The 19,915-nt window shown below is 47.8% G+C and overlaps 1 protein-coding gene across 2 annotated transcripts in view; it reads left to right on the top strand.

Moving 5' to 3' along the window:
* The first annotated feature begins 258 nt into the window (after window positions 1-258).
* The window catches only part of znf638 (zinc finger protein 638), a 69,987-nt gene continuing 50,330 nt past the window's right edge, over window positions 259-19,915 (top strand). The window contains exons 1-6 of one of the 2 annotated variants that reach the window (XM_031791675.1): window positions 259-321; window positions 7,854-9,739; window positions 12,026-12,087; window positions 12,386-12,424; window positions 12,879-13,178; window positions 13,268-13,389. In XM_031791675.1, the coding sequence (XP_031647535.1) occupies window positions 8,090-9,739; window positions 12,026-12,087; window positions 12,386-12,424; window positions 12,879-13,178; window positions 13,268-13,389 (2,173 nt within the window). In that variant the 5' untranslated portion in view covers window positions 259-321; window positions 7,854-8,089. Of the gene's footprint in view, window positions 322-6,297; window positions 9,740-12,025; window positions 12,088-12,385; window positions 12,425-12,878; window positions 13,179-13,267; window positions 13,390-19,915 lie in introns of those variants that run through there. The other variant, XM_031791674.1, reaches the window with a different exon arrangement.

The following is a 19,915-nucleotide window of genomic DNA, read 5'->3' as shown; positions in this document are numbered from 1 at the left end:
ATTCTGCCCCTGAACAAGGCAGTTAACCCACTCTTCCTAGGCCATCATTGTAACTGAGAATTAGTTCTTAACTGACTTGCCTAGTTTAAATAAAGACTAAATTATGTTAAACTTGGTAAATTATTCTGTGAATTTGGTGTTGATGTAGGACTAGGGTTCCCCCATCTGGCGAAAAATAGTTCCTCCAATCAACTCCTCTGTCTTCAGTGGGTCTATGACGTGTTTCGGATGAGATAGTCGCATGCGCAAATCCTTGAGCGTCAGTGGAGCGGCTTGGAGAGAAAGACAAGTACGAGATTTCTCCATAGAAAATAACAGAAGGTATGTAACAAATACCCTATTTCACAAGACAGAAGAGATGAGTTGTTGTTCGTATATGATTTAAAACGGACAATACCGCTGGCTGGAAGTAGAAACTCGGGGTTGTGTCCTCTGTCGCATGCGGCGCTTAATGCAACACGATACAGGAAATACAAAATGGAGGGCTGATGTTTTTCGGAAAGTCGAAGACGCAAAAGGCAGGTGTGATCTATCACGTCTTAGGGTGACCACATTTAAAATGCCCAAATGCGGGACATTCCGTAGGACAGTGTAGCCTAGATACAGATATTTTGTGTGCAGCACCCCTCCCCCCCAAAACACAGCCCCCCTCCCCCCAAAATACAGCCCCCCCCCCCAAAATACAGCCCCTCTCCCCTCCAAAATACAGCCCCCCCCCCCAAATACAGCCCCCCCCCCACATACGGCCCCCCCCCAAAAAAAATACAGCCCCTCCCCCCTCCAAAACACAGCCCCTGCTCATGGGGCGGCAGGGTAGCCTAGTGGTTAGAGCGTTGGACTAGTAACCGGAAGGTTGCAAGTTCAAACCCCCGAGCTGACAAGGTACAAATCTGTCTTCTGCCCCTGAACAGGCAGTTAACCCACTGTTCCCAGGCCGTCATTGAAAATAAGAATTTGTTCTTAACTGACTTGCCTGGTTAAATAAAGGTAAAACAATTTTTTTTTAATTGTGTAACTCAAGAGAAAGAGGTGAAGCGAGATGTTTCTCCACAGATAGAAGAATGAGACAGATATTTCACCGGATGTAATTTGAAGTTGTATAAATGTGAAGCTTCCGCTTGGCGTTTTTTCACTCTTACCAAATATGGTAGTGAGAGGAAGCCCAGTGACCCCGCAGTGGGAGAAGAAGGAACCAGGTGGATTTGGGCTGATATTCTGCACATTTTGGCATTAATGAAACATTTCATCTCAACACAGTTTTCTGTTACGAACAGACTACATTTTGTAGACGTTTTTTTTAAAACCTTTTGTCAAAGGTTTAAATGTTTGATTGTTTGAGTGTTTAATTAAGGTGATTTGAGTTATTGCACCTCAGAGTATGCGTTCCCTAACGGGGAATGAGCTGGAATGAGCCAATAGGATCTCTAGCTTGTTCTGCCCACAATGACTAATATGTTTCCATTTGAAACGTCAGGCAGTGGGATATCTGGTTATGCTATTCAATTTGGATCTGTAATGTTGAAATGTTACTCATTTTAGCATTAAGTGATCTTCCAAGACATTTATTCAGCTTTGATCTAACTTTATGGGACTCTCAATCACAACAAGGTTGTGATTACAGCCCAGGATTTGAACCAGGGTCTGTAGTGACTCCTCTAGCACTGAGACGCTGTGCCTTAGACAGCTGCACCTCTCGGGATCCCAGTGATCACCCTTATCACAGCCTAACCAAAAACCAATCTTCCGCTTTTCTGTGAAATCTGTATGATTTTTTAACATGCATTACAAAACTTCCTTTTGGATGGGCGACTGGCTGTTGTGAGCACATGATTGTTTGGCTAGCAATGCTAGCTAGCTAATAGTTTGCAGCCTGTAAATTGTGGCACTAGCTACTACATTTCTGATAGCTAGCTAATAGTTTGCAGCCTGTAAAGTGTGGCACTAGCTACTACATTTCTGTTAGCTAGCTAATAGTTTGCAGCCTGTAAAGTGTGGCACTAGCTACTACATTTCTGTTAGCTAGCTAGCTAATAGTTTGCAGCCTGTAAAGTGTGGCACTAGCCACTACATTTCTGTTAGCTAGCTAATAGTTTGCAGCCTGTAAAGTGTGGCACTAGCTACTACATTTCTGTTAGCTAGCTAGCTAATAGTTTGCAGCCTGTAAAGTGTGGGACTAGCCACTACATTTCTGTTAGCTAGCTAATAGTTTGCAGCCTGTAAAGTGTGGCACTAGCTACTACATTTCTGTTAGCTAGCTAGCTAATAGTTTGCAGCCTGTAAAGTGTGGCACTAGCTACTACATTTCTGTTAGCTAGCTAATAGTTTGCAGCCTGTAAAGTGTGGGACTAGCCACTACATTTCTGTTAGCTAGCTAATAGTTTACATATGTCAGAGTTTTCAAATTATTTGGGAATTTGTATTGATGTCCTCTCTAAGTTGTGAGTTGTAACACGAGCTAATCAGCCATCTGGTTCGGTGGTTAGCTCCTTGCACCTTGTGGTGTGCACATGACCAATGAACGAGCAGATGCTGTTTAGGTCAAACGAGGACACTGCCCCCCCCCCCCCAACATTGAATTGCATTGAATTCAACATCGGGCATAAATTAGCGTTTTGTATCAGGAAAGTTACCTCACACGACCTCTACAAGCCATAAATCAGAATGAAATGTACTTTACCGGTTGTCTGTGCCGTTGGTCCTATTTGCAGGTAGGAATGAGACCGTGTACCCACAGGATATTCATAATTGCATCAACCTTTTCAAAGTGCTGTTTAGTTTAGTTCATATTTCACCCGAAGCACCACAGCAGTTCCACGTAAAGGCGAGAAGCACGAGAAGCTGGCCGAGCTGGTGCACGTGGTTCTGCCGCGGTGCTTCGGGTGATTGAAATATGAACCCACTAACCAGCACTTTATTTATTTTTTATTTCACCTTTATTTAATTTAACCAGGTAGGCTAGTTGAGAACACCTTTATTTAACCAAGTAGGCTAGTTGAGAACACCTTTATTTAACCAAGTAGGCTAGTTGAGAACACCTTTATTTAACCAGGTAGGCTAGTTGAGAACAAGTTCTCATTTACAACTGCGACCTGGCCAAGATAAAGCATAGCAGTGTGAACAGACAACACAGAGTTACACATGGAGTAAACAATTAACAAGTCAATAACACAGTAGAAAAGAAAGAGAGTCTATATACATTGTGTGCAAAATGCATGAGGAGGTAGGCAAATAATTACAATTTTGCTGATAAATGATCAGATGGCCATGTACAGGTAGAGATACTGGTGTGCAAAAGAGCAGAAAAGTAAATAAATATTAACAGTATGGGGATGAGGTAGGTAAAATTGGGTGGGCTATTTATCGATAGACTATGTACAGCTGCAGCGATCGGTTAGCTGCTCAGATAGCAGATGTTTGAAGTTGGTGAGGGAGATAAAAGTCTCCAACTTCAGCGATTTTTGCAATTTGTTCCAGTCACAGGCAGCAGAGAACTGGAACGAAAGGCGGCCAAATGAGGTGTTGTCATTAGGGATGATCAGTGAGATACACCTGCTGGAGCGCGTGCTACGGGTGGGTGTTGCCATCGTGTGTTGCCATCGTGACCAGTCAACTGAGATAAGGCGGAGCTTTACCTAGCATGGACTTGTAGATGACCTGGAGCCAGTGGGTCTGGCGCCGAATATGTAGCGAGGGCCAGCCGACTAGAGCATACAGGTCACAGTGGTGATCGGTAGGATAGTCAGTTTTACTAGGGTAAGTTTGGCGGCGTGAGTGAAGGAGGCTTTATTGCGGAATAGAAAGCCGACTCTAGATTTGATTTTAGATTGGAGATGTTTGATATGAGTCTGGAAGGAGAGTTTACAGTCTAGCCAGACACCTAGGTACTTATAGATGTCCACATATTCTAGGTCGGAACCATCCATGGTGGTGATGATAGTCGGGCGTGCGGGTGCAGGCAGCGAAAGGTTGAAAAGCATGCATTTGGTTTTACTAGCGTTTAGGAGCAGTTGGAGGCCACGGAAGGAGTGTTGTATGGCATTGAAGCTCGTTTGGAGGTTAGATAGCACAGTGTCCAAGGACGGGCCGGAAGTATACAGAATGGTGTCGTCTGCGTAGAGGTGGATCAGGGAATCGCCCACAGCAAGAGCAACATCATTGATATATACAGAGAAAAGAGTCGGCCTGAGAATTGAACCCTGTGGCACCCCCATAGAGACTGCCAGAGGACTGGACAGCATGCCCTCCGATTTGACACACTGAACTCTGTCTGCAAAGTAGTTGGTGAACCAGGCAAGGCAGTCATTAGAAAAACCGAGGCTACTGAGTCTGCCGATAAGAATATGGTGATTGACAGAGTCGAAACCCTTGGCCAGGTCGATGAAGACGGCTGCACAGTACTGTCTTTTATCGATGGCGGTTATGATATTGTTTAGTACCTTGAGCGTGGCTGAGGTGTACCCGTGACCAGCTCGGAAACCAGATTGCACAGCGGAGAAGGTACGGTGGGATTCGAGATGGTCAGTGACCTGTTTGTTGACTTGCCTTTGAAGACCTTAAATAGGCAGGGCAGGATGGATATAGGTCTGTAACAATTTGCGTCCAGGGTGTCTCCCCCTTTGAAGAGGGGGATGACTGCGGCAGCTTTCCAATCCTTGGGGATCTCAGACGATATGAAAGAGAGGTTGAACAGGCTGGTAATAGGGGTTGCGACAATGGCGGTGGATAGTTTCAGAAATAGAGGGTCCAGATTGTCAAGCCCAGCTGATTTGTACGGGTCCAGGTTTTGCAGCTCTTTCAGAACATCTGCTATCTGGATTTGGGTAAAGGAGAACCTGGAGAGGCTTGGGCGAGTAGGTGCAGGGGGGGGGGGGCGGAGCTGTTGGCCGAGGTTGGAGTAGCCAGGAGGAAGGCATGGCCAGCCATTGAGAAATGCTTGTTGAAGTATTCGATAATCATTTATGTGACCGTGTTACCTAGCCTCAGTGCTGTGGGCAGCCGGGAGGAGGTGCTCTTGTTCTCCATGGACTTTACATTGTCCCAGAACTTTTTGGAGTTAATTTCTGCCTGAAGAAGCTGGCCTTTGCTTTCCTGACTGACTGCGTGTATTGGTTCCTGACTTCCCTGAACAGTTGCATATCGCGGGGACTATTCAATGCTATTGCAGTCCGCCACAGGATGTTTTTGTGCTGGTCGAAGGCAGTCAGGTCTGGAGTGAACCAAGGGCTATATCTGTTCTTAGATCTGCATTTTTTGAACGGAGCATGCTTATCTAAAATGGTGAGGAAGTTACTTTTAAAGAATGACCAGGCATCCTCAACTGACTGGATGAGGTCAATATCCTTCCAGGATACCCGGGCCAGGTCGATTAGAAAGGCCTGCTCGCAGAAGTGTTTTAGGGAGCGTTTGACAGTGATGATGGGTGGTCGTTTGACTGCGGATCCGTAGCGGATACAGGCAATGAGGAAGTGATCGCTGAGATCCTGGTTGAAGACAGCGCAGGTGTATTTGGAGGGCCAGTTGGTCAGGATGATGTCTATGAGGGTGCCCTTGTCTAGTTTAGATTGTAGGACTGCCGGGGTGTTAAGCATATCCCAGTTTAGGTCACCTAACAGAACAAACTCTGAAGCTAGATGGGGGGCGATCAATTCACAAATGGTGTCCAGGGCACAGCTGGGAGCTGAGGGGGTCGGTACCAGGCGGCAACAGTGAGAGACTTATTTCTGGAGAGAGTAATTTTTAAAATTAGTAGTTCGAACTGTTTGGGTATGGTTTGCTCTTATGGTTTACCCAGCTATTATCAATTTGAAAAGGTTGATGCAATTATGGATTTCCTGTATCATCGTCTTGAAAACTTGACGTTCCTACCTGCAACAACAAATAAATGTCGATCAACCGCGTGGACAATCGGTGAAGCAAGTTCCAACATTCTGCCGTGTAGAAGTCACATGAGGAAACTTTCCTGATCCAAATGATAATTTGTTCCCGACGTTGAATTTCATTTCAATTCTCTACGTGAGGTTTCCGGGCCAGGCGGCGCATGCTGGCTGAGTCTTTACCCGGATACTGACACCGGCGCGGCAGGGTAGCCTAGTGGTTATAGCGTTGGACTAGTAACTGAAAGGTTGCAAGTTCAAATCCCCGAGCTGACAAGGTAAAAATCTGTCGTTCTGCCCCTGAACGGGCAGTTAACCCACTGTTCCAAGGCCGTAATTGAAAATAAGAATTTGTTCTTAACTGACTTGCCTAGTTAAATAAAGATAAAATACATTTTTTTTTAAATCTGTCAGCCAGTCCAAACACTGTTTTTTTCCCCCTAAGAACATTTATCAAATGACACACATCTTTTAGCTCCACGTTTGTTAGTTTTTTTTGCCTTTTTATATTTAGTAGACAATTCAATGTTTGTCCCCGTCCCCGTGGTAACATGGCATTAGTCCCCGTCCCCGTGGTAACATGGCGTTAGTCCCCGTCCCCGTGGTAACATGGCGTTAGTCCCCGTCCCCGTGGTAACATGGCGTTAGTCCCCGTCCCCGTGGTAACATGGCGTTAGTCCCCGTCCCCGTGGTAACCTCGCAGACAATCCATTTAGACCAGGTGTTTGAAATGTTTGCTCTTTCCCAGCTATTAAAAGGCGGCTATTTAAGAGATCTATTTCAGAGATCTATTTAAAGAGATCTATTTCAGAGATCTATTTAAAGAGATCTATTTCAGAGATCTATTTCAGAGATCTATTTCAGAGATCTTAAGTTTAAGTTTTTGGTTTTGTCAAATGCAGTAGTTTGGGGCATGTGGTCAGCTCTGTTATCAGTTGATCTCTCTGTGTTTAATCACACGTGAAAACTCTACAGCCTTCCTATCAGTGTAGAATATCCTGATGCAAAGATACATGAACATGATTCATATATACGAAGCCAATCACAGTAGTAAACTGCTTAAAATATCAGGCTGGGGTACGGGTTCTCCTTGCACCTATTTTACCCACTATCTTTCTCTGCGGGTGGTGGTGATGGGTTCCCTTCTCTCAAAACTGGTTTTTATGAAGCAGGTTTTGAAGTTCAGCTTTCATGTCTCAATGCTTTGCACCATGACGTTAACCACTTTGAATATTATCACGTCAATATTATCGGAAAGTGTATTAGTGTGGGTTAGAGACATGAATTGGTTTAGTTGACTCTCAAGTGCAGTGTTCTGTTTGGTTATACGACTTTCAGATCGTTGTCTTGGGAAGTTCCGTTACAACGAACCCTGACACCGTTTATTGATTTATGCATCCACGTAACCTTTCACATTTTGATTCCGTCTTCATTCGATAATCAATAGCTTCCACTTAACCCTACTAAATCTGATCTTTAGCGAAACTAGTTAAGCCCCGTTTCATTACTGAATAAACTATTTCCCTTGGCAGTCTATTATCTTGAAAGTATGACTGTAAACCTTTTGTTAAAAAAAGCTGCTTGCAATCTTGCAAATTTCACTAAAGCAGTGCATGGAGTTTGTAAAATAATGTTGTATGTTTTTCACGATGACTACTTCTCCCCCTGCTGTCTGTTCCCTGTTTGCTTGCTGTTTTTCTTTCTTCCAGTGAAGATGCAGGAACTGTCTTCTTCTGCTCTGACCTAACCAACAGAACCCTGATGATGTTCTAGAAGCTGTTCTAGAACAGTTTGACACACAACTGATGTGAAAAGTGTTTCAGTGTGAAATAGACTTGAAACTGACCAAACCGATCAATCGCAGAAATCCAGTCTGCTTTCCAGTTTGATAACTACTGTCCATAGACCTGTCCCAGGGCGAGCCAGAGAGAAGACCAACCAGTAACCCTCCTGTGTGTTTCTCCTCTCCAACTCTTTCAGCTTTGCGTTGCTATTGGATCGTTGCGCTGCTCCCCTTTCCAGCCCGCTGAATCCCATTGGAGGGCTGGGAGTTGGGATCCCGCCCCTGCAGCTCCTCTTAGGCCACGCCTCCCTGCAGCTGGCCCAGCTCGATACCGCTGCAACCACCACTTCTGCCGCCAACCCCCCCCACCACCCTACACTCACCTCCTCTCGCCCCCATCAACCTCCTCACAGCAGCAGCTACCGTCAATAACATGTCCCGTCCCCTATATAACCCCTTAGGGGACCAGTACTCTTCACAGGCCCAGAGATCTGCCGCCCAGATGGGGCAGTACGGACTCACACAGTCCCAGGCCGGAAGGGACCCTCTGGGGGCCTCCCGCCTTGGTCTGGGGTCTGGTGGTGGTGGTGGTGGTTCCTCCGGCCAGGGAGGCATGATGTCCTCGATGGTGGCCCAGCAGATGGGGTATGACCCGGGGCAGAGATCGACCGGGATGACCCCGGAGATGGAGACCTCCATAGACCACCACATCCGCGGGGCCAGAGAGGAGGTGAGGCTGCTCAGCCAGTTGATGCAGCAAAATAAGAACCAGCAGGTCTCACTGGACGCCCAAGACCTTCGCCTAAGTCGCGACCCCATGGACGAGCTCTCGTCTGGGGGAGGGCTGGGAGGTTACACTCCTGGCCGGACCTCCAGCGACCAGCAAAGTTCCATGGACCCCTGGTCTGGCTTCCTGACCCAGTCTGCTTCCTCCAAACTCTTCTCCTCCACCCTTCCTCAGTACCAAAGCCAAACCTCTGGGTTTGGAGGTGCGGGAGTGCTGGGGTCCACCTCCAGAGGTTCCGAGGCCCCCATGAGCGCCTCGTCCGCAGCCTCTCGTCCAGCCCGGTACACGTCCAAGTCCGCCAGCAGCATCCTGGCGAGTTTCGGCTTGTCCAACGAAGACCTGGAGCTACTCAGCCACTACCCAGACGATCATCTGACCCCAGACAACCTGCCCTTCATCCTCAGAGACATCCGCATCCGTAAGGCCAATAGAACTATGGATGTGGACCCTCGGCCCAAGGTAGGCGGTGGACCTGGCCCAGGGTCCGACCATGGTGGTGGAGGACAGAGCAAAGTGATCGATTACGAACATTCTCGTGCTACTAAATACGACAGTTATGATGATGGTGATAATAGCCAACCCGATAATTACAGCTTGCGTAATCCGCTCCCGAAAGAGAAGCCAAAATATGACATGGTCAGAGACTCGCTGAGCGGGTACGCCGGCCATTTCATGACCTCCGACCTTTCTAAGCAGCGTACCCAACAGCAGCACATCCACAGACCTGCGGTCCAGAGCCCCATCCCCATAACAGACACAGGCTCTCGCATCAGCCTTCCTCCGCCTTCCAGCCAACCCCAGCAGACCCTCAAAACACACGGCTCATCCTCTAAAGCGACATCCAAGCCCATGAACATCCCTGTCCGCAGCGGAGACCAAGGACTCAACCGACTCCTGGCGTCCCAGAATCAAGGCAACGCTCGGGGCCACGCTCAGCCCCGGTCCGGCCTGGTGGTTCTTGGTGGTGGTGGTGGAGCTGGGGTCGGAATTCCAGGACTCAGGGTTGGAGGTGTCCCGGTCGGGGTTCCTCCTCCCACGACACCCCCCATTTGGCCATCCATATTCCCCATCATGAACCCGTCAATCCCACCTCCTGGTCATGTCCCGGTGACTTTTCCTCCGCCCCGGATTGGTCCGATGCCTTCCATGCACCAGCAGATGAACCTACCTCCCCCGATGATGATGATGACGAAGAGGTTACCGACCCAAACCATGATGAGCGATTACTCCGCAGCTTCTCCCAGATTCTTTCCTCATACCTGTTCTCTCTGTAACATAGAATGTGCCCATCTAAAGGTGAGTTTTTTTGCCATTCCTGTCTTGACCTGGATTCTAAATACTGTTTGAGATTGTTATACTTTGAGCACTGGTTGATTTTTCTTTCCTGGAAGGCCAAAATACTATTTTTATTTTTATGTTTCTACCTGGTATCCCATGTCTGTTTCAGTCCCGGATAATAGACCAGGCGTTTTAGCCCTCCAGAAACGGCTCCAGCTGTTTCAGTCCCGGATAATAGACCAGGCGTTTTAGCCCTCCAGAAACGGCTCCAGCTGTTTCAGTCCCGGATAATAGACCAGGCGTTTTAGCCCTCCAGAAACGGCTCCAGCTGTTTCAGTCCCGGATAATAGACCAGGCGTTTTAGCCCTCCAGAAACGGCTCCAGCTGTTTCAGTCCCGGATAATAGACCAGGCGTTTTAGCCCTCCAGAAACGGCTCCAGCTGTTTCAGTCCCGGATAATAGACCAGGCGTTTTAGCCCTCCAGAAACGGCTCCAGCTGTTTCAGTCCCGGATAATAGACCAGGCGTTTTAGCCCTCCAGAAACGGCTCCAGCTGTTTCAGTCCCGGATAATAGACCAGGCGTTTTAGCCCTCCAGAAACGGCTCCAGCTGTTTCAGTCCCGGATAATAGACCAGGCGTTTTAGCCCTCCAGAAATGGCTCCAGCTGTTTCAGTCCCGGATAATAAACCAGGCGTTTTAGCCCTCCAGAAACGGCTCCAGCTGTTTCAGTCCCGGATAATAGACCAGGCGTTTTAGCCCTCCAGAAACGGCTCCAGCTGTTTCAGTCCCGGATAATAGAACAGGCGTTTTAGCCCTCCAGAAACGGCTCCAGCTGTTTCAGTCCCGGATAATAGACCAGGCGTTTTAGCCCTCCAGAAACGGCTCCAGCTGTTTCAGTCCCGGATAATAGACCAGGCGTTTTAGCCCTCCAGAAACGGCTCCAGCTGTTTCAGTCCCGGATAATAGACCAGGCGTTTTAGCCCTCCAGAAACGGCTCCAGCTGTTTCAGTCCCGGATAATAGACCAGGCGTTTTAGCCCTCCAGAAACGGCTCCAGCTGTTTCAGTCCCGGATAATAGACCAGGCGTTTTAGCCCTCCAGAAACGGCTCCAGCTGTTTCAGTCCCGGATAATAGACCAGGCGTTTTAGCCCTCCAGAAACGGCTCCAGCTGTTTCAGTTTCAGGGGTTCAATCAAGTACATATAAAGTATTTGAAATCTCAAATAGTATTTGAACCCAGTTCTGAACCTCTCCAGACTGATTGTGTGCCTTTTTAAAAGAAATATATATATTGTTGAACCTCATGTTGTAACTCAAGACTTTGCTTCTTGTTGAATCCATTTTTGTTTATTCAAACACTTCAGTGTGCGATTATCTAAAATGGATGACATTTTTTTTATAAAACAGAAAAGCTTTTTTTTTTTCTCCTCGGAGTATGAATCCAGGACTGAATTCAACATTATTCTATTGTCGTTATTGAACAATTTTTTTATTTTTATTATTATTATTATTATTTTTTAAACCTCCTTGAAATATTGTCATTTTATTTGTGTGTAAAGGCTTTAAGACATTCCGTTATAAAATGCAGTTTTATTTGTGACTTTTGATGACCGTGATTTGCCATGAGGAAGACGAGTGCTCGAAGACGATACAACCAACGTTAAGATGAGAAGCTGCCAGAGAACAACCATCAATCAATCAAATGTATTGATAAAGCCCTTCATTAATCAGCTGATGTCACAGTGCTGTACAGAAACATGGAAGTTTAGGCTCCATCTCTAGACGTTGACCGTTGTGAATTAATGGACTATTTACACCACTTAATTTATTTTTACTCAACCCCTGATATCATTGTATTATACCCTTGTGTTTAAACCAGTGATACAACACACTACTTACTGCGTTTAATTTTCTTTAAATATACAATTGATTTAGTCACTTTGGGAAGTACAGTGTTTTTTTGGGAAGAAGATGGCTGCTGAGAGGATCCGTTCCAGAGAAGAACCCCGGAAGATTCCAGATGCTGCCATTTTTTTTCTCCAGCATCAGACTTTTGCCATTAATCTTTTTCTTGGTAGAACAGAGAGCCTATTTTTACCATGTTATTTTTCCCCAACATTGTATAAATCAACTCCTGCTATGAAAGCAGAAGGAAATTGGACTCTGTTGAGAAAAAAACAAACAAATGTATTGAAAGTGCTTGATTTAGAGGAGTTTGGGGGTTATTGGGGATGTTGAGAGGTGAGGAGGAGGAGGATGATGAAGAACCAGACTGATTGTCTCTGTTTTCTGTTTTGATCAACAGAACTGGATCGAGCATCAAAACACCGGTCTCCACGTTGAGAATTGCCGTCTACTCGGGACATCGTGAGTCTTCTTCTCTCTCGTTTATATATCACTTCTCCCTTTCTCTCTTTTCTCAGACTCCCCCCCCCCCCCCCCCTCAATCCCTTGTGTCCTCTCCCCTCATCTCCTCCTCAAAAAACCCACTGGAGGAAAAAGTCTTGAGTGGGGAGGGCATTGATATCTTGTCCAATACAGTTGAGAATAATGAGCGGAGATTTGGATGCGAGGAAAATCGCGGAAATAGGAATTGAAATCTACGTCCACTGATGACCTCACGTTGTAGCTTGTGCCAGTCACCTGATCCATTTCCTCCTTCCAGGTATCCCGACTGGAACGTGGAAACTGTCGCTGTATCAAGGTGAGTCTCCGACCTGTACTGTGCTCTGTACTGTGCTCTATAATAGAAGGTCTATAATATGTCCCTTCGATTTAGGTCACTGCTGACTGAATGGTTTGGAGAGTCGAGTCTTAGTGTCTGTTGGAAGTATATAAACACTCCTCTTTTCATCCTTTACGTTACCAACCAGAATAACTTCATCAGCCTGACCACCTCTTCCTTCTCTCCTCTCTCTATCTCTCCTTTCCTCCCCCTCTCTCTCTCTCCTTTCCTCTCTCCTTTCCTCCCCTCTCTCTCCTCCCCCTCTCTCTCCTTTCCTCCCCCTCTCTCCCCTTTCCTCCACCTCTCTCTCCTTTCCTCCCCCTCTCTCTCCTTTCTTCCCCCTCTCCCCTTTCCTCCCCCTCTCTTCCTCCCCTTTCCTCCCCCTCTCTCCCCTTTCCTCCCCCTCTCTCCCCTTAAAACCTGCTCCTAGTAGAAATGAAAGCATCCAGTTGTCCTCCAAGCGCCGTCGGAGAACACGCTCCGCCTCCCGTTCTTCATCCTGGTCTCGCTCTCCTTCTCCTCCACGCCCCTTCTCCTACCACACCCCCTCCTCCTCTACTCGCCGACCTCGATCCAGGGAACGATCCCGCGAACGTCGACACAACACCACCACCCGGCGTTCCCGGTCTCCGGGTTCACTTCGGGGCAGGGAGAGAGAACGTGACCCTCCGGCCTCGTCGTCTTCCCACCGGGATCAGGAACGTCGACCTCAGACAGCCTCTTCATCCCGGAGGTAAGATAACAGACTTTTTAATGAGTTAATATGTATGAATATTCCTCTCTTTAATGGGTTAACATGAATATTCCTATTCCTTCAACCAGGTCGCGCTCTAGGAGCTATGAGCGGGAGAGAGCGAGGGAACGTCGGGAGACGACGAGGAGGAGCAGCCTGCCGAAGTCTAACAGTGCTGAGAGACTGGCCAAGAAACTACTGGAGTCATCTGGTGAGACACACACACACACACACACACACTGGAGTCATCTGGTGAGACACACACACACACTGGAGTCATCTGGTGAGACACACACACGCACACGCACACACACACACTGGAGTCATCTGGTGAGACACACACACACACACTGGAGTCATCTGGTGAGACACACACACACACACACACACACACACACACACACACACACTGGAGTCATCTGGTCAGACACACACACACACACACACACTGGAGTCATCTGGTCAGACACACACACACACACACACACTGGAGTCATCTGGTGAGACACACACACACACACACTGGAGTCATCTGGTGAGACACGCACACGCACACACACACACTGGAGTCGTCTGGTGAGACACACACACACTGGAGTCATCTGGTGAGACACACACACACACACACACACACACACTGGAGTCATCTGGTGAGACACACACACACACACACACACTGGAGTCATCTGGTGAGACACACACACACACACACACTGGAGTCATCTGGTGAGACACACACACACACACCAGTGCACGGTTCTGTCTGGTGACTGAACTGCCTATACTGATAGATAGACCTAGTACACGGTTCTGTCTGGTGGCTGACCTGCCTATACTGATAGATAGACCTAGTACACGGTTCTGTCTGGTGGCTGACCTGCCTATACTGATAGATAGACCTAGTACACGGTTCTGTCTGGTGGCTGACCTGCCTATACTGATAGATAGACCTAGTACACGGTTCTGTCTGGTGACTGACCTGCCTATACTGATAGATAGACCTAGTGCACGGTTCTGTCTGGTGGCTGACCTGCCTATACTGATAGATAGACCTAGTACACGGTTCTGTCTGGTGACTGACCTGCCTATACTGATAGATAGACCTAGTACACGGTTCTGTCTGGTGGCTGACCTGCCTATACTGATAGATAGACCTAGTGCACGGTTCTGTCTGTCTGTCTGGTGGCTGACCTGCCTATACTGATAGATAGACCTAGTGCACGGTTCTGTCTGGTGGCTGACCTGCCTATACTGATAGATAGACCTAGTACACGGTTCTGTCTGGTGACTGACCTGCCTATACTGATAGATAGACCTAGTACACGGTTCTGTCTGGTGGCTGACCTGCCTATACTGATAGATAGACCTAGTACACGGTTCTGTCTGGTGACTGACCTGCCTATACTGATAGATAGACCTAGTACACGGTTCTGTCTGGTGGCTGACCTGCCTATACTGATAGATAGACCTAGTACACGGTTCTGTCTGGTGGCTGACCTGCCTATACTGATAGATAGACCTAGTGCACGGTTCTGTCTGTCTGTCTGGTGGCTGACCTGCCTATACTGATAGATAGACCTAGTGCACGGTTCTGTCTGGTGGCTGACCTGCCTATACTGATAGATAGACCTAGTGCACAGTTCTGTCTGTCTGGTGACTGACCTGCCTATACTGATATAGACCTAGTGCACGGTTCTGTCTGGTGGCTGACCTGCCTATACTGATAGATAGACCTAGTGCACGGTTCTGTCTGTCTGTCTGGTGGCTGACCTGCCTATACTGATAGATAGACCTAGTGCACGGTTCTGTCTGGTGGCTGACCTGCCTATACTTATAGATAGACCTAGTGCACGGTTCTGTCTGTCTGTCTGGTGGCTGACCTGCCTATACTGATAGATAGACCTAGTACACGGTTCTGTCTGGTGGCTGACCTGCCTATACTGATAGATAGACCTAGTGCACGGTTCTGTCTGTCTGTCTGGTGGCTGACCTGCCTATACTGATAGATAGACCTAGTGCACGGTTCTGTCTGGTGGCTGACCTGCCTATACTGATAGATAGACCTAGTGCACAGTTCTGTCTGTCTGGTGACTGACCTGCCTATACTGATATAGACCTAGTGCACGGTTCTGTCTGTCTGGTGACTGACCTGCCTATACTGATAGATAGACCTAGTGCACGGTTCTGTCTGTCTGGTGACTGACCTGCCTATACTGATAGATAGACCTAGTACACGGTTCTGTCTGTCTGGTGGCTGACCTGCCTATACTGATAGATAGACCCAATCCACGGTTCTGACTGTCTGTCTGGTGGCTGACCTGCCTATACTGATAGATAGACCCAATCCACGGTTCTGACTGTCTGTCTGGTGGCTGACCTGCCTATACAGATAGGCCTAGTGCATGGTTCTGTCTGTCTGTCTGGTGGCTGACCTGCCTGTACTGATAGATAGACCTAGTGCACGGTTCTGACTGACTGTCTGGTGGCTGACCTGCCTATACTGATAGATAGACCCAATCCACGGTTCTGTCTGTCTGTCTGGTGGCTGACCTGCCTATACTGATAGATAGACCTAGTGCACGGTTCTGTCTGTCTGGTGGCTGACCTGCCTATACTGATAGATAGACCTAGTGCACGGTTCTGTCTGTCTGTCTGGTGACTGACCTGCCTATACTGATAGATAGACCTAGTGCACGGTTCTGTCTGTCTGGTGGCTGACCTGCCTATACTGATAGATAGACCTAGTGCACGGTTCTGTCTGTCTGTCTGGTGACTGACCTGCCTATACTGATAGATAGACCTAGTGCACGGTTCTGTCTGGTGGCTGACCTGCCTATACTGATAGATAGACCTAGTGCATGGTTCTGTCTGTCTGGTGGCTGACCTGCCTATACTGATAGATAGACCTAGTGCACGGTTCTGTCTGGTGGCTGACCTGCCTATACTGATAGATAGACCTAGTGCACAGTTCTGTCTGTCTGGTGACTGACCTGCCTATACTGATATAGACCTAGTGCACGGTTCTGTCTGTCTGGTGACTGACCTGCCTATACTGATAGATAGACCTAGTGCACGGTTCTGTCTGTCTGTCTGGTGACTGACCTGCCTATACTGATAGATAGACCTAGTACACGGTTCTGTCTGTCTGGTGGCTGACCTGCCTATACTGATAGATAGACCTAGTACACGGTTCTGTCTGTCTGGTGGCTGACCTGCCTATACTGATAGATAGACCCAATCCACGGTTCTGACTGTCTGTCTGGTGGCTGACCTGCCTATACTGATAGATAGACCCAATCCACGGTTCTGACTGTCTGTCTGGTGGCTGACCTGCCTATACAGATAGGCCTAGTGCATGGTTCTGTCTGTCTGTCTGGTGGCTGACCTGCCTGTACTGATAGATAGACCTAGTGCACGGTTCTGACTGACTGTCTGGTGGCTGACCTGCCTATACTGATAGATAGACCCAATCCACGGTTCTGTCTGTCTGTCTGGTGGCTGACCTGCCTATACTGATAGATAGACCTAGTGCACGGTTCTGTCTGTCTGGTGGCTGACCTGCCTATACTGATAGATAGACCTAGTGCACGGTTCTGTCTGTCTGTCTGGTGACTGACCTGCCTATACTGATAGATAGACCTAGTGCACGGTTCTGTCTGTCTGGTGGCTGACCTGCCTATACTGATAGATAGACCTAGTGCACGGTTCTGACTGACTGTCTGGTGGCTGACCTGCCTATACTGATAGATAGACCCAATCCACGGTTCTGTCTGTCTGTCTGGTGGCTGACCTGCCTATACTGATAGATAGACCTAGTGCACGGTTCTGTCTGTCTGGTGGCTGACCTGCCTATACTGATAGATAGACCTAGTGCACGGTTCTGTCTGTCTGTCTGGTGACTGACCTGCCTATACTGATAGATAGACCTAGTGCACGGTTCTGTCTGTCTGGTGGCTGACCTGCCTATACTGATAGATAGACCTAGTGCACGGTTCTGTCTGTCTGTCTGGTGACTGACCTGCCTATACTGATAGATAGACCTAGTGCACGGTTCTGTCTGGTGGCTGACCTGCCTATACTGATAGATAGACCTAGTGCATGGTTCTGTCTGTCTGGTGGCTGACCTGCCTATACTGATAGATAGACCTAGTGCACGGTTCTGTCTGGTGGCTGACCTGACTATACTGATAGATAGACCTAGTGCACGGTTCTGTCTGGTGGCTGACCTGCCTATACTGATAGATAGACCTAGTGCACTGTTCTGTCTGTCTGTCTGGTGGCTGACCTGCCTATACTGATAGATAGACCTAGTGCACGGTTCTGTCTGTCTGTCTGTCTGGTGACTGACCTGCCTATACTGATAGATAGACCTAGTGCACGGTTCTGTCTGTCTGTCTGTCTGTCTGGTGTCTGACCTGCCTATACTGATAGATAGACCTAGTGCACGGTTCTGTCTGTCTGGTGGCTGACCTGCCTATACTGATAGATAGACCTAGTGCACGGTTCTGTCTGTCTGTCTGGTGACTGACCTGCCTATACTGATAGATAGACCTAGTGCACGGTTCTGTCTGTCTGGTGGCTGACCTGCCTATACTGATAGATAGACCTAGTGCACGGTTCTGTCTGTCTGTCTGGTGACTGACCTGCCTATACTGATAGATAGACCTAGTGCACGGTTCTGTCTGGTGGCTGACCTGCCTATACTGATAGATAGACCTAGTGCATGGTTCTGTCTGTCTGGTGGCTGACCTGCCTATACTGATAGATAGACCTAGTGCACGGTTCTGTCTGGTGGCTGACCTGACTATACTGATAGATAGACCTAGTGCACGGTTCTGTCTGGTGGCTGACCTGCCTATACTGATAGATAGACCTAGTGCACTGTTCTGTCTGTCTGTCTGGTGGCTGACCTGCCTATACTGATAGATAGACCTAGTGCACGGTTCTGTCTGTCTGTCTGTCTGGTGACTGACCTGCCTATACTGATAGATAGACCTAGTGCACGGTTCTGTCTGTCTGTCTGTCTGTCTGGTGTCTGACCTGCCTATACTGATAGATAGACCTAGTGCACGGTTCTGTCTGTCTGGTGACTGACCTGCCTATACTGATAGATAGACCTAGTGCACGGTTCTGTCTGTCTGTCTGTCTGGTGGCTGACCTGCCTCAGCAGAATCGAATCTTGAATCACTCAGAAATGGGAGTCGACGTACAAAGGGAATCGATTCTTTTGGAGTCGACTCTCCACCACTACCGTCTTCTTCATTAACAGTTGGAGAAAAGGCGACAGCAGTGTGAAGTCCTTTAAGGGAGTCGATTTTCTCAGCAGAATCGAATCTTGAATCACTCAGAAAAGTAGACTTCACAAGGTGTAATTGAGGTGAAGACACACGGTACTACGAGCACGGTGCTTAACGGGGAATTACGACACATTTGGGGGTTTTAGGACTGTCGTACCGTGGATCATTTCAGTTATTGGATTTGACATTTCAGTAACTCTGTAAGGTATCCCTCAAATATTGTCAAAATGATTTGATCAAATGTAATTTGGCCTTTACGACTATCGCCCATAGAAACGCATTTAATAACATGTTTAGAAATGGGGAGACAGACCAGAGAATATAGGGGGTACCGGTACAGAGTCAATGTGGAGGCTATATACAGGGGGTACCGGTACAGAGTCAATGTGGAGACTATATACAGGGGGTGGCGGTACAGAGTCAATGTGGAGGCTATATACAGGGTATTACGGTACAGAGTCAATGTGGAGGCTATATACAGGGTATTAAGGTACAGAGTCAATGTGGCGGCTATATACAGGGGGTACCGGTACAGAGTCAATGTGGAGGCTATATACAGGGGGTACCGGTACAGAGTCAATGTGGAGACTATATACAGGGGGTGGCGGTACAGAGTCAATGTGGAGGCTATATACAGGGTATTACGGTACAGAGTCAATGTGGAGGCTATATACAGGGTATTACGGTACAGAGTCAATGTGGAGGCTATATACAGGGGTATTACGGTACAGAGTCAATGTGGAGGCTATATACAGGGTATTACGGTACAGAGTCAATGTGGAGGCTATATACAGGGTATTACGGTACAGAGTCAATGTGGAGGATATATACAGGGTGTACCGGTACAGAGTCAATGTGGAGGCTATATACAGGGGGTACCGGTACAGAGTCAATGTGGACTCTATATACAGGGGGGTACCGGTACAGAGTCAATGTGGAGACTATATACAGGGGGTGGCGGTACAGAGTCAATGTGGAGGCTATATACAGGGTATTACGGTACAGAGTCAATGTGGAGGCTATATACAGGGTATTACGGTACAGAGTCAATGTGGAGGCTATATACAGGGGGTATTACGGTACAGAGTCAATGTGGAGGCTATATACAGGGTATTACGGTACAGAGTCAATGTGGAGGCTATATACAGGGTATTACGGTACAGAGTCAATGTGGAGGATATATACAGGGTGTACCGGTACAGAGTCAATGTGGAGGCTATATACAGGGGGTACCGGTACAGAGTCAATGTGGACTCTATATACAGGGGGTACCGGTACAGAGTCAATGTGGAGGCTATATACAGGGGGTACCGGTACAGAGTCAATGTGGAGACTATATACAGGGGGTACCGGTACAGAGTCAATGTGGAGGCTATATACAGGGGGTACCGGTACAGAGTCAATGTGGAGGCTATATACAGGGGGTACCGGTACAGAGTC

Source organism: Oncorhynchus kisutch, linkage group LG16 (genome assembly GCF_002021735.2).
Source record: "Oncorhynchus kisutch isolate 150728-3 linkage group LG16, Okis_V2, whole genome shotgun sequence".
NCBI classification, from domain to species: Eukaryota; Metazoa; Chordata; class Actinopteri; order Salmoniformes; family Salmonidae; genus Oncorhynchus; species Oncorhynchus kisutch.
Note: the sequence above shows the minus strand (reverse complement) of the source record. Positions and strands in the feature narration are given on the sequence as shown.